Here is a 15,763-nt window from a genome sequence, read left to right as displayed (position 1 = left end):
GGAGTCATTGTCCTGCTGGACAATCTTCCTATAACAAAGACTCCTAACAATGAATTGTGCCATTGATCTTAAATAGTGCCCCTGGACCCCGCAGCAAAACATCTCCAAAACATCAATGACCCATTGCTATTTTTAACTCTATGTGGTGCTTCTCTTTGTATCCATTCCATTTTGCCGCCAAATATGCCAATGGTGTGTATGGCCAAAACATGCAATTTTGGTCTCATCTGACCATAGCAATCTCTTCCAGTCATAATTCCAATGAGGTTTTGCAAACTCAAGATGCTTGGTTTGTTTATTGTGCTCAGGAAGGGCTTTGTGCCACCCTTCCAAATAGTTTGCTGGTATGGAGGTGCCATTTTATGTTGTTTTTTTTTAGACTTATGGCCTCCATCACTATCTTTGGGGATAATATGCACTTGCATTGCAACCATTCCATATGTTTTACACCTTTTTATAATTGCCCTTACAATGTTAAGTAGTGTGTTTAACCATTAATGTATTTTTGGTACACATTAGCCAACTTGGGATGGTAAATTTCCATCTGTTTCTTCTGAGTTTTCCCATGCTGTTAGTTTTTGCATGCTTGTTACCTCATTTTTATACTCTAGTGCAGGGGTCGGCAACCCTGGTCCTGGAGAGCCGCAGGGTGTGCTGGCTTTCGTCTCCACCTTAAAATAAGCAACCGATTCAGACCCAAGAAACCAGGTGAGGTGAGTTAACTGTGTAATCAAAGGCTTTCATTGATCAATTAATGCCAAGTAACAAGAAAGCCAGCACACCCTGCGGCTCTCCAGGACCAGGGTTGCCGACCCCTGCTCTAGTGAAACAGGATATGATAGAATGACACAATATAGTACCTTTAGACTGAGATTACCTAAATTAATGTAAAATTCTACTGCCAATTTCACTTTGTTTGATTTTATTTACAATAATTGTTATGGGTGCCAATAATCTTTCAGAAAGAATTACATGACTAAAACATTGAAACGAGAGCTATTAGCAGTATATTACCAACCAAAATTGCTGAGTGGGCTTTTAGTTAAGAGGGGGAAATGCTACCAATACTAACTCTGCTGATGCTGAAATAAGTGGGCTGACACAGTCATCACTCATGTTCATTTTATTAAAGACAGTCAAGAATTCCCGCGCCAATTCTGACCAATGAGGGAACGGTTTGTTTGCCTAAAGCGTTTGCAATTTTCTCTCCGCTAAGAAATATTGCCATGTAATAAGAAACCAAACCAAGGGGTAAAGGAAACATTGTAACAAACTAGTCCCAGATTCTGAACAAAGCAACTACAGGTGCGAAAATGCCCTTAGTTTATCTTTTTCTTTTACCACTTCAGGCACACAAGCAGACTCGCATATGTCATTATGCCTGCAGATATCTCCTCCTGGAAGGCAGCTCTCTACCTAAATCTGAATCTCAGAAAAACAAACCTGCTGTTCCTACCTGGGGAGGCTTGCCACTCTCTGTCACCATCTATGACACCCTACTTGCACTGCACAGCGATTCATTGTAGGCTTCAATGTCCAACTGTTGTTCTTGGCAGGTATCACAGCTGTTACCCTTATCTGCAGGTTCCTCTGACAAGACATCACAAGACTATGGCCATTTCTCATGTGCAGGTCCGTGCTAAGACCTTTTGAGGTGCAGGAGCAGAAAGTGAGACCATACCAACCTGTTTTCCCAAAACCCAGTTATTGTACAACATACACTATGTTTTACCAACACAAACAAAAATGAATGACAGCATTCCCCCCCACCATAATAATAATAATAATAATAATAATAATAATAATAATAATAATAATAATAATTTGTATTATTATTATACAAAAAAACAAAAGACAGTGGAAGGGACTCTCTGCATGCTTTCGTTAAGACCGGGGAGAAATCCACTTCGCACGCTGACTTGTGTCCCATGAGGATTGTGGCAGTGTTTGGTGGACTGTACCAACTTCAACAAAAGGGGGTAGGGGGAACAAGAGGACGCGTTTACTGATAACTTCTGCACCTGGACAGCGACCTTCGTCAGGCTAACCGATTTTCAGGGTTGTCACAATAATATGATTAACACTGTCCGTACATTAAGTGTCGGAACATATGGCTTAAAAATATTTTCGAGAACCCCGGCTGTTATTGTCGTCAAGAGCTGAGTGCTGCGGGCTAATATATGAGGAGCAGCCAAATCGAACAGTGTAGAGAACCATTTGTTAGACCGCAGAGGCAGTATCTTCCTCTTTATTTATCGCACATAAAGCAGAGCGAGTGGAAAACACTTTTTCAGGGACTGCGTTCAGGAAGAAACTAGATAACATTGTTACCTGGACAGAACTTGACGATACGCATTTTCCTTTGTACATTTTGACACCGGTGTAAAAGTGAAGATGCTGCGGCTTCCTGGAGCAGGGATAACGCTATTGCTCTGGATGTTCAGCCGCATCAGCAGCTTCAATGCAGCTCTCCCAGCATCCCGTAAGTAACAGTTTCTCTGCGCTCCAGCACTAAATGGATATTTTCAGTGACATTGAATTGCAGGACACCAGTGCGTTGAACTTACAACAGACTGGATCCAAATCCTGAGAATATTATGACGCTATTTCAGTCATTACTTTATCATTGGTGATTTAGCCCGCTTAGTTAAGGATAGCACCGACAGTTACTGTAACTATTGTTTATAAAATGTTACATTTCTGTCGTAGAGCAAGAGCAGAGTGAGTTTTCTGTGCAAGAGTACTGGAAGTACGATATGTTAAACGTTGCAAACATTATTGGTCTTTATACGTTTCAAGTGTTTCCATCAACGAATATTTTCAAAAGTTTTTTTTCTTCTTTTTTTAAATAAATGGTGCCGGTTTTGTTAGGTATTGGGAAGCAAATGGTTAGCGAATAGCAGTGGAGACCACCCAACTTTATCGATTGTACAGTAAGCTATGGGATTCTTAGAATAGCTTAACGATTATTCTACTGTATGTTATGCAAGGAGTATGGTCCTGTACGTCAGCAGTGAAGTTTCACGGCAGGAATGTGCATATCAGAGTTAGATTTTTTCGATTATATAAAATACACGCACTGTGAAATTTAACTGCATATTGTAGCTACGCGATAGCTTATTCTCGTTAAATTCGATACGCTATGTTGGAGGAACAGGAACATATTTTATTGACCCTTAACAACTTGCAGCACAAACAAACTCTGCAAACCGCATAACATAGCCGAAGTGAAGACGTGATTGTGGTCGGAAGTGAACTTTAGTGGAAAACAAATATGCATTTAAACCATCTGCACTCATGTAATTTTATAGATTTCAATTTTATAGATTAGTTTTAATAGATCAGTGATTTTTGTAAATCCACAGGGAACGGAAATTATTGGTCATCGCCTTCAATAGAATACAGCCAGGTAAAGTCAAATTGCGCGATCCTTCGTATTGTCTTGGCCTTGTATTTTAATAATTTAAGATTTGGGACAACAAATAAATTACTCTGACTCAAAAGTGGGTCCCGGTAGATTGACTAGTTTATGCACACGGCTATTGGGGCTTTTGTGCCAACTTCTTATTTCTTCTATTTTACACATTTCAGCTGGTAATGTCAGCTAGTGGTTTGAAGACCAATTTCTACCAAAGTAACAGAGACATTGAATTGAGAGGGAGAATATGAATAGTGGTATACTAGGATAGATCACTTCTGACGGAATGATGCACCTTTAAGTGTGATTCGGAGATAGCGCACGGCATGCAATAGGGGACAAGGGGACAATAGACGCTCTACCAATACGAGGTTCGATGATAACATTTGAAAACAACAGCAACAATAATAATAATAATAATTAATAATAATGATATCAGCATATTTCCATTTTAATCAGTCTAAGCTGAAATGCTGAAATGCGGTTTTTTTTCAATACCGGCATCAGTTTCTCTTCGGATGTACCTCTTAGAAGTTAATTTCCCTGTTGTAGTATTGTGTTATTTACTTTTGGCAAAAGCAGATTCCAAATTAATTGCATTAACTAATTAATTGTGGAATTTGGCTCCTTTGATTGAATGGCCTATCATTTCTGGACTACTTGAGTATAAATTAATTGACACCCTCTCAATGGAGACCATTTAATGAACTAAAATGTGATATTGGTGTTTGCCATATAACAATTGGCTCAGTAATATCAAGAATTGTACTTGGTAGTGCCAGTACATATACAGTAACATATAGAAGGAATGCAATTGTTGATCATATAGCTACCTAAACTAAACCTGCCAGCAGACAAAACAAAAAATATCCTCATTGTATGGCTGTAACCACTAACAGAACTAGATGTCAGTTTAATTGAGGGATTCAGGTAACATTATCCTTCAAGCACCTAAATTTAATGAGATTAACTGCCAGAAATAAATGGCTGGTTTTACAGACCGGAATTAGCCAGAGCATAGACTGCTTTATATTTTGTGAATTAACAAGGCTGCCTAAGATTAGCTTTTCCTTCGGGCATTAAATCCACAATGGAGCACATCGCTGTTTACAGGCAAACACATCTGCATGCACATTCTGCTTGGAGGGTATACAAGCACATACAATCTCAGCTTCATCTAATTCTGTTTGTTCGGCATTCAGTCTGTGTTCTGCTTTACATTGGCCTTATGGCTACGTGGAGCAACACCTTAAAGAAATAAAGAAAAAGTTTTGATTGCATAAAGTGGGACATCTAGGCATCTAGGCATTTCTTCAATGTGCTGCCTATATGAATATGTCCTTAATTAAAGAAAAAGAAAACATAACATAGAAAGACTAAATTCATAGTATTAATGATTTATTTTGCAGAAGTACATTTGCGAGCACATGTATTGTTCATAAAAGATTGTTCAGTTCATACTGTAACTAATGTAAACAGACTTCTCTTGTCTTCTGATGTTACAGCCCTTTATGTAGGGAATACCAGGTAGTCTAATTGGTGAATTCTGCCAATACATAATGTGTTATGTATTAATGTGTTAACCCCTTATCGCCCCCTTTTCTTAACACAAGCTTGAAAATGTCATACCCAAAATAAAATGGCAACTATTCTTGAACCCTTTTGACTACAGGCATAATCCTGGTTTCTACTGAAAGGTAACCCTTTGGGGTTTGAGTCAGAGTTACTGTAAATATTACTAAAATAAAGTTACAGAAGTTATAACACAGTGGAATGATAGGTTTCTTTTCTCACTCAAAATATTTTTGGTTTTTGATGGATACAGATTATTGTTTTTTCGAATTAGAAACGAAAATGCATTTGATTCGCTGGACCCTTGCCGGTGAAAAGGAAACTGACATTACCTTGATTCATGTAGTCTATGGATTTTCAAAATGCAGAGAAGTTGAGGTCCCCCCACATTGTTTTACCATCCTCATGTTACAAAATAAGGAACTGTTGTTGCTAAGGCAATGTTGTCTTAAAATAGGTTAAAGAGAGCAAGTTTTAATTATTTCAAAGGGTATATCCTGCTACTATAGTGATAAAAAATGTCACTGTGAACAAAGGGATTAAACATGTATGGACATATATGAATGTTCTGTATAAATGGTTTTGATGCTTTAAAATTAAAAAAAGGATGTAATGCATTACAACAGATGAAAGGAAATGTTTAGCGTTTAAGAATATGCATGTAACCAATAATACTGGTAACATTGTAACTGAACATTGTAAATGAAACAGTAATCATTTCAGCTCTGCTCAGTAACTGAGTTACTCCAGCTTATACTGATGTCTAAAATGTTAACTGCAAATAAAAAATATCGATCAAGCAGCACCAGTCCTGTATCCTGAAGATGTAATGAATGCAACTGAAAGGCTTATTATATTTTCTGTGATGAAGAAAGAAAACAACATATTGCTAGTGGCATTTTCATTGGCTGTAGTAAGGTAAGGTCTTGTTGTTCAAATTATAACATTTCGAATGAATAATTTTATGATAAAAAACTGTAAATACAATACAGTAACACACCCCCCCCCCCACCCCTTTCCAAAGGTTCATATCTTGAGTTATATAAAACCTTGGAGACAAATGGAATAATTCATTTAACAATGTCCCATTTCACAATTGCGTAATTATTTCATGCTTCACTGAACCTTGTGTCTGTCAGTTCTCCTCAAGCCCCTATAACATCAACCAGTGAACAACAAAAGGCATACTGACAGCCCAGCCAGCTGGTATTGCACAAAGTTGTTTTAATGAAATCTGTCCCTATTATAAAATGCCAGCCTAAATCCCATTAGTTTCTGATATCTGTGTGGGACTGAGATAAGATTAACATTTGTCACAGACGGAAGCGGTATCGGGATAGAAAGCCCTTCCAATCACGTTTGCTCATCTATTTCTGGCATGCAGCCAATTTTCCTGGAAGAGTTTTGATTGGTCCATTTGCGTCAATAAAGTGACCTGCATTTCTGCAACATGGAATCAATTTTCAAGTGTTGGGCTTTTCCCAATATATTTTACTTCTCAGTATTAGTTTAGTACTGTGTACTTCAAAATATGAATGAAAGTATTTGCTCCTTTGGAAATGGCTAATCAAGTCTCCTGATCTGAACTATCTCTGTGGAGAGACAGATGGAATATTAGGTCATGTAGTGCAAAAATCTTATGATCATATCAACCCCGTACTTCTATATTAAAACCAAATGAAAAATGAAATTCTCTCATACTACTAAGCCTTGTGCCCTTATTTGCATGAGATTTTATTTTTTACAGTCAGGTTATATGGTGTGCATATTGCTTAATGAAGGCAGTTACATTTGCATTACTATGTATTCTATTCTTATTTCTCTTTAAATTAAACATGAAGCTGAGAGAACAATTGTTCTAATCTCTTTCTCTAGGTCGCTCTTGGGGAGATTTTTCGATATTTGGGAGAGCTAAGAACAGTTGAAATTTTAGACCAACAATTTCTTGTTGCTATTGTTTAATTCTGAATACAATAGTTGGTAGTTATGAAGCAAAAACAGAAGGATAGCTATAGTAGTGTTAATGTGTTGCACGGTGTGTCATTGCATATGGTATAAATTCCTGATAATTTGTTTATGACTTGTTCTGTAGTTTTATGCTCTATTATTGCTGCAATGTTCATCGCTCAGTTATGTCTTTTCAAACAAGTTCCACCATAGTTGATGAATCTTGTATAGTGTGAATGACTGGGAGGAAGCTGGAGAGAGATAGCTGAGGTGCTGGCCAGAGGAATCACCAGGTAGAGTCAGGAGTGCAGCTGTCAGGCAGTTTTAATATGAGCGCTCGAGGGAAGACAGCCATTGCACAGGGGATGCTAATCATCTCTCAGATGACATGAGTTACAGAACAGGGAGCTATTATAGGAAGTCTAGCATCAAGTGATATTTAAATTGCTTTACAGCAGTTGGTTACATGTCAGGTTACTTGGCAATTATGCATAGTACTTCTCATATTTCAAACATCTGATTAGTTGGGAAAATAAATCCTTGTCTTCTCCCCCGGCTGGCTGCAGAGTTGTCTCACGTGCCCTTCTCCTCCTGGGTCAGGCCTGGAGGGAAGGTCACCCAAGGCCTCTTTAATGGGCACTGGGAAAGGGATGAAGGGATAGGGTGGGATAGGAGGGGAAATTAGGCAACCTTTCTGTGTAGCTAGCTGGTTTATTAGTGAAGTAAGTGATCAATGATTATAAAACTAAATTTAATATCATACTGTGCATTCGTGTGTGTTTATATGTAAGATCAAACATTGCGTGCACTTTTTATAGTCTACTTATGTGAGCAACAGTGAGGAGTTAATGTGTGCCATTCACAACACATATGCTGTAAATGTGACAATTAATATAAACGCAATTAATATATAATATAAGCAGTGCAGTCCGTAAGTATTTGGACAGTGGTGCAATTTCTGTTTTCTGGCCCTGTAATCATGCACATACATGCATTTGAAATTAAGCAATGGATAATGAGGTTAAAATGCAGGTTGTCACTTTCAATGTGAGGGTATTGACAGCATTCTCCCCAAAATGAACCTCTACCTGTCTGACAGTTCAGAAACACTCTTCAGGGGGCAGTTTTGGATTTCGTCAGTGACTACTGTCTGTAGAAGACTTCACAAACCAAACCGCAAAGGCTACACTGCAAGATGCAAAACACTAGTTAGCTGCAACAACATGATGTCCAATAAGCAAGGGAAAACAGTCTTGTGGACATATGAGACCAAGATTGACTCGTATCAGAGTGATGGCAAATGCAGAATGTTGAGGCTAAAAGGAACTGCCCAAGAACCAAAGCACCCCCCTCATCTGTGATACATCTGTGGTTGGGGATGTGATAGTTTGGGCTGTATGTATGGGATGGTATTGGGATGTATGGCTGCCTCAGGTACTGGCTCACTTGCCTTCATTGATGATATAATTGTTGATAGCAGCAGCAGAATGAATTCTGAAGCCTCTTTTCTGCTAAATTTCGACCAAATGCCTTCAACCTTTTTGGGTGGTGCTTCATTCCACTGCAAGGCAATGATCCCAAACATACACTTGTGCTGTCTTTCTTCTTAATGATGTTCCAAACTGTTTGTTTTGTTAAGCCTATTGTTTGGCTTATGTCTGTTTTTTCTCTGCCTTATAACGGCTTCCTTAACTTTCATTGGCACAACACTGGTCCTCATATTTACAAACACCTATAACAGACTCTAAAGGCAATCAAAAGCCTAGAATCAAGACTAAATACCTTACACCTGCACAAAGGAAGCAATTGAATAAACATGACTAATCAGAAACAACAAACCGTCCAATTGCTTTTGGTACCTTAAAATTGGGGCACTGTGTGTAAAAAGGGATGTAATTCCTACACAGATACCCTGAAATTAAAGGAGACAGACATTGTTCCACTGTCCAAATGCTTATGGACTGCAATGTATGTGGCTTACATAGTGCATAGACAGTATTTTAGAAAATACAACGGTTAGTCACAATGGGTATATAGGGGAGATACAAGTTGTCATTCCAGTCATGGAGAATTCTGTCCCTACATTGCGTGTGTTTAATGTGGGGTGGGGGGTTGGTTGGGGGAGGGGGGTATGAATGATAAGAGTCAAAACTGACCTGTGTGTGCACATCTCTTACCTACCGAACTGATTTAAAGTCCTCCATCTGTGTCTTGGACATTTTAACTTAAATCTAGACTGAGAGCCAAATTCATTAAAAATTTGACTGATGGCCCATGTACTAAGTACAAGCCCAGTGCTGATGTCCTTCTCTCTGCGGCACTGGATCAGAGGATTTGTTCCAGTGCCAGGTGTGTGACGGGGAGGGTTTTTTATTTGGTGCAGGCTCTGGCACCGGGTTTGAAAGTGCAGTAGTCATACTGAGAAATGCATTTTAAAATCTGCATTTCAGCAAGATGTCTCCTTCATCGATCGCCATCAGTGTCTGCATGTAAAATGTCTCTTGCGGAAACTTATTTTTGCTTATATGGCCTTATTTTATTATTATATTTTATTGATATTTTTCATTTTTCAGTGTGGTAGCTTCCGTGTCCCCTCCATCTCTGCCCCAGAAGGTTTATTTATAGTCTTGTAGGGGAGCGATGCCAGCACCATAAGGATATCTCACTGATTTTCAATATGGCCAGATTTTGGGGAAATACTATGGTTTGTTGCAGCCCCTAGTTGTATTTTTTGCCGTATTCTTTCCATGACATTTCTGGATGAAGATACACATGAATGAGTATACCTGTGCATGCCACAAAATCACAGTGCACCTGAGCATAGTTTGCCCATATTGGTTAAGTTTCTTAATTTTGTTTTATTTCTTTCAGATTCTTCCTTATTTTCTCCCAATCTGGTTGCCAATTGTACATAATCTATTCCCCATCAATTACCCATGCTAACTGCTTCGGATACACCGTCTACGTCCTCACCCCTTATCCCTACTAACCCTGTCGAGTCTCTCAGAGCAACGCACTGAGTATGTACAACTGTACTGTGTATAATTGCATCGGACTGATGCGTATTGGTTTTAACTTAATCGTCGCTGGCCGTCGTTACTATTTTGCACCTGACACACCCACATGCACACAGAAGCACAGTGTGCCGTGTGTCTGTCATCTGGAGGCTGAAAGGCACTGAACGCTGACACAGATTGCTGCTGGTTCCCTGGCCCTGTTACCGTTGGCATGCGGTTTGTGTGAGGACACACTTAGAGAAGCAAGCTGGGGAAAAGGTGTAATAGTCTGGGCAGCATGTATAGAAATGAGTACACAGAGAGCTGCTCCCGCGACAAACTCACAGCTGATGCCACAGTCTCTGTACCCAAGTGGCTGCACTCTCTAAAGAGAGAGCTGGGAAAGGAGTTTCCATATTAATGAATGCAATTTAAAGAGGGGTCGAGGACAACCATTGCATGACAGTTTGATTCATTTGCGGTTTTTATGGGGTGTATGTAAATTGTGCTGATGCCTGAGAAAAGTATTCTGATATGCAAACACTAATCAAAGCCTGGGTATGCAAATGTATGACACATAAAGCAGCACTGTGAACGCTGCTTAGTTCTGTAGCTCACTTGTGTAGGGAAATTCAATGCGTGGTGTAAAATGCATGGGTTTATCGCAACTGTCTTATTAAAATAGAGATATTCTTAAAAAAAGATAAATGAGGCCCACCTTCTTACTACTACACACGTTGGGATGTGGGGGCAGCACATATAACCTTCTGAAAAGAGTGATACGGTCATATCCTCTGTGTGCGAGCGTTTGTATGTGTATTTATGTGTGTGTGTGTGTGTGTGTACATGTGTGTGTGTCCATATAGCAATAATTGTGACATACTAAAGCTGAGCATCAAAATTAACACAAATCCATGGGACTACATGTTGAGTTAGCTCTCATGCACAACTAAACAAACGAGGCTTTCAGCTTAATGTATTCTGCATTGAACAGGCTGAGATTTCAGCCTTTTATTGAGGGAATGTGTTCTGTTGGTGGGGGATAATAACTACATGTGTGCCATACAGTAACTAAACTGGAACAGTCTTGACTGATGTAATCCGTTCATGAATGCCCACACAGGGCTTTAGATGCAGTGTACTAGCTGCCACACACCACCATGTGTCTTTTAAAAACAGTCCACATTAACCTTTGCTTTAGGTTGTGAGATAGTGAAGATACACAATCATTCACTTGGACTGCTGTAGTGCTATGTTCTGCCAGGCTAGCCATTATTCTTGCGCAGAGATTCATGCATTTTGCCGAGTGTTGAGCAAAAATCAGGATTGAGAACATGAAGTTGTCATTTTAGGTTTACTCTCCAAATATTCACATTTGCTTACAGTGACATTGTTATTGCTTGCTGTAAAACAATGAACTTGGATTATCTGGTGGAGAATACAGAGGGGGAGGGTATATAATCTCTCATAACAACTGGTGCGTGGGGGTGTATTCCCTGGCAAATTCAATATTGAAGCAGTTGTGAGTAAATACTGAACTGTTGGCTGTTTGCAACCAAGCTTCTGCTGTTTGAGGAGCAATTTCAGAAATATGTGTCACATTTCTCGACAATAATCCGAATAGTCAGTGAGGGATTATATATGGTCATCACCATCATATTGAGTGTCGTCATGCCCTGCCAGGTCTCCAATTTTCTTGACACCAGAGCAGACAATGTTTGAAAGATGGAGCCGTATCTTTTCCACATTGTATTTTGATTTTGTTCCACTTCATAAAATATTATTTTATGCTCCTCTATGTATTTACTACTTTGTGATTGTGCAGCTGACAATTCGCTACATTAAAACAGTGTTGTGAAACATTCTCTAGACTACAGCTCAGACACATCCAGTATTTCACACTAGGTCTGTATGAAATGAAGCAACATTGACTGGATTTAAACCTGTCCCATGTTTCAGAGAATATTAAATCAGATTTTGCAAATGCCCTCCATTTGCTTAGCCATTTTGCTCTTTAAAAAATAATAATCCACTAATCCTCCTGATTAATTTATATTTAAACAATCAAAGTGAATGTCAGCCAAGTGGAATAAAGGCTGAGGGAATTGTAGAACTCTGGTGATTTCAAAGGACTTCCAAATGTGTTTTGGGAGAAGAGGGGTGTTAAATTAGGGTCAAATAAATATGCAATATGTGGTTGCAATATGTGCCATATATGTGCCATATATTGTGAAATTAACATGTTGGATATTGCAATACAAAATTCAAGAGGAAAAATATTTAAGTGTACCATTTTAATCTGCCACAAATGTAGACCCTGAAAATTAACAGCCTATGCCTGCTGTGTAATAAAGTGAAATGATGTTCTTTATAAAGGATATATTGATTTATTGAACAAACATAGGCTACATTTCGGGAATGGCAACTTGGGGCATCTCGTACCGTCTATATTTGCCAGAAATTTGCCTTCCTTACACTAGTAGTGTGCAGGCCTATGGGGAGGTTTTGTTGTCTCTATGGTTACAGCACAAAACTCCTGACCATTTGTTTACAATTGTGAAAACAACGGCTATGCCCAGCAAAATATTTGATAATATAGAGGAAATGTTCAATGTAAACATGTTTTCAAGCCCTGCATCTATTCTATATAGGGTCAGTTTCACAGACACAGATTAAGCCTAGACACTCACACTTACATTTTCAATGGTGATTCTCCATTTAAAACTCAATTTAGTCCAGGACTAAGCCTAATTTGTGTCTGTGAGACAGAGTGTATTTTGTTGCATTTTTTTCTCATCCTGAAGCACGCATTTTGAACAGACATCCAAATAAAGAAAATCCTTCATTCTTTGATAATAATTATATTCATTTAAGTTCTCCTCCCCTTTCACAGTGCATAAGAAAATGGGTTTTCAGGCTGAAAAAGCTTATTGGTCAGTTCTTTCAAATGTATTGTTTTTGTGATGCGTGCCAGCTTAAACAGCTATACTGTCGGTGGTTGTGATAGTTTGTGAATTTTTATTCTATAGGGAGTACTATTGCACAATAGGTTCACAATAGGGACTTTCCAAAACTATTTGCACATAGTAATTCATGTGACTATCTTTTTAACTTATCAATTTTTCCATTCGGCAGCTTCCCTCATACCACAATTTAAATAATTCAGGCCAGTTATTTGAATATAATGCCCAAGTTCCATATTCAACATTTATCTTTGTGATTGGCAGGGCATGGAAGTAGAACTGGTATATTGTCACATATTTACATACTCTGCTGTTGGTAATATCACTGATTTTAGTTTTCTCACTGCACTCAATCTTACTGTAAGTGTTTTATATGTAGGTTGACAGTTTTATAATGGTAGCACAGAAGGGAAATGCTTGGCATGCTTTCATGGTAGTCCTTTTTCCCAAAGCAAGCCAGGCAATTTATTGCAAATTGAAATCATTTTCACCTTGCCATAGATATAAGTTTATATACTGCAGTGAAATTCCCATTATGAAAAAATAATTTAAAATACTAAAGTATTTAATGTATTTGCTAATATAGTGATACATGTAGTCAGGTTAATTTCAATGTCAGTGTAATCACTATATTTAGTAATATAATAGGATCCTGTTCAAGCAGAAGGTAGAACTCAATGCTTGTTGTCCAAAGGACGTGTTCACTTTCAGTATACCTTGTAGCACCGAGCTACGGAGGCGTGGCACAAACGAGGCTTGTGCTGAACTAAAAGCTTTTTTTTTTTTTGTAGGGGAGGTAGGGCGGGCCTGGTGGGGGAGGTAGGGCATGCTCGGTGGGGGAGGTAGGGCGTGGACGTAGGGAGTGCTCGGTAGGGGAGGTAGGGCGTGCTTGGTGGGGGAGGTAGGGCGTGCTTGGTGGGGGAGGTAGGGCGTGCTCGGTGGGGGAGGTAGGGCGTGCTCGGTGGGGGACGTAGGGCATGCTCGGTGGGGGAGGTAGGGAGTGGAGGTAGGGCGTGCTTGGTGGGGGAGGTAGGGCGTGATCGGTAGGGGAGGTAGGGCGTACTCGGTAGGGGAGGTAGGGCGTGCTCGGTGGGGGAGGTAGGGCGTGCTCTGTAGGGGAGGTAGGGCGTGCTCGGTGGGGGAGGTAGGGCGCGCTCGGTGGGGGAGGTAGGGAGTGGAGGTAGGGCATGCTCGGTAGGGGAGGTAGGGCGTGCTCGGTGGGGGAGGTAGGGAGTGCTCGGTAGGGGAGGTAGGGGGTGGAGGTAGGGTGTGCTGGGTAGGGGAGGTAGGGCGTGCTCGGTAGGGGAGGTAGGACGTACTTGGACCAGGGGCACTGGATAAGAATGTTGTAATGGTTTCCACCAGGTATCAGGCAATTCGGGCTGACAATCTGGTTGCCTTTCCCACAAAGCTGACACTTGGCTGTAGATGAAAGTAGATGACCCAAAGCATACCTCAGTGACCCAAAGCATACCTCAACAACCCAAAGCATAGCTCAATGACCCAATGCATACCTCTATGACCCAAAGCATACCTCTATGACCCAAAGTATACCTCTATGACCCAAGACATACCTCAATGACCCAAAACATAGCTCAGTGACCCAAAGCATAGCTCAATGACCCAAAGCATACCTCTATGACCCAAAGCATACCTCTATGATCCAAAGCATACCTCTATGATCCAAAGTATACCTCAATGACCCAAAACATACCTCTATGACCCAAATTATACCTCTATGACCCAAAGCATCGCTCAATGACCCAAAGCATAGCTCAAAGCAAAATCCTCACAGAAATTGGACTGACAACAAAATCTATGTCCAGAAATGGCCATCTTATGTTCCGGACCTCAATCCAATCCAAAACCTGTGAACTGAAGAGGCACAAACCCAAGAATGTGAAGGATCTTGCAAGGATCTGCATAGATGAATGGTCCAAACCCCTAATGGACTTAGTACTTTTATCCAAAGCGATTTACCATTGATGCCTCTCATTCATCGCCAGGTCATCGGGAGCAATCGGGGGTTATGTGTCTTGCTCAGGGACACTTCAACATTGTGGGGGACCCACTGATTGCCAGACCTTCTGAGCTAATGTCGCCCCTATTAAATGATTTTTTAATTTGGTTTGGTTCCATTGAAATCTTAATAAAGTACAGTATTTCACATGTTGAAACTTGCCCCACACAGCTGCGTAATGACCACTGACCTGCAATGCAGTGAAGAAGAAACTCTGTCTTTCCTTCAATTGAATGCCCAGTTGTTTTTAATGTTATGAGCATCATGGTCTCCTGATTTCTAATTTCCTCCATTATAGACTCCCAAAACAAACTTGAACTGGCCTGCATCTCCAGACACTTTGTTCACTTACTCCAGGATTTTAACACAGAGCATGACACAAAAAGATGTTCCAGCTGACTGTTTTTACAAATGCATCATACGTGCTTTTAACTGCGCTATCAAAGTAAACAAATGCCACGGTGGAGAGGTTTAGTCAGTGCCCTTGTTTTTGAATGCATTTTTGAAAGCTGTTAATGCTTTCATTGGTTGCTTTTGTGATTCACAGGGGAAACTGCCCATTAGCTTACCGGGTAATTTGCTAAACAAACACTATTTCCTCAGTCCCTTGGGAACACACAATTAAAAAATGGCCACTTGACCTGCTTCTGTATCCCTGGCAGGGTTGGAATATGCCTGGGATTTTTATAGCAAAGTGAGCCAGCTAGGGTACTTTAAGCCTAATGGAGGGTTCAGGGGATCTGAGCTGGACAAGCCCAAGCAGAGGTGTAGGTAGGAGCTGTGCTGATACTGCACTGAAGGGCCGTGAGCGGGGTCCAGTATGACTGGTTCAGCTCTCTTAGAGATA

General features: G+C 40.1%; 1 protein-coding gene across 1 annotated transcript in view; it reads left to right on the top strand.

Moving 5' to 3' along the window:
• The first annotated feature begins 2,215 nt into the window (after positions 1-2,215).
• The window catches only part of cntnap2a (contactin associated protein 2a), a 329,215-nt gene continuing 315,667 nt past the window's right edge, over positions 2,216-15,763 (top strand). The window contains exon 1 of the mRNA XM_061239599.1: positions 2,216-2,482. Coding sequence (XP_061095583.1) covers positions 2,395-2,482 — 88 coding nt within the window. The 5' untranslated portion in view covers positions 2,216-2,394. The remainder of the gene's footprint in view (positions 2,483-15,763) is intronic.

This window comes from Conger conger, chromosome 4 (assembly GCF_963514075.1).
Source record: "Conger conger chromosome 4, fConCon1.1, whole genome shotgun sequence".
NCBI lineage: Eukaryota > Metazoa > Chordata > Actinopteri > Anguilliformes > Congridae > Conger > Conger conger.
Note: the sequence above shows the minus strand (reverse complement) of the source record. Positions and strands in the feature narration are given on the sequence as shown.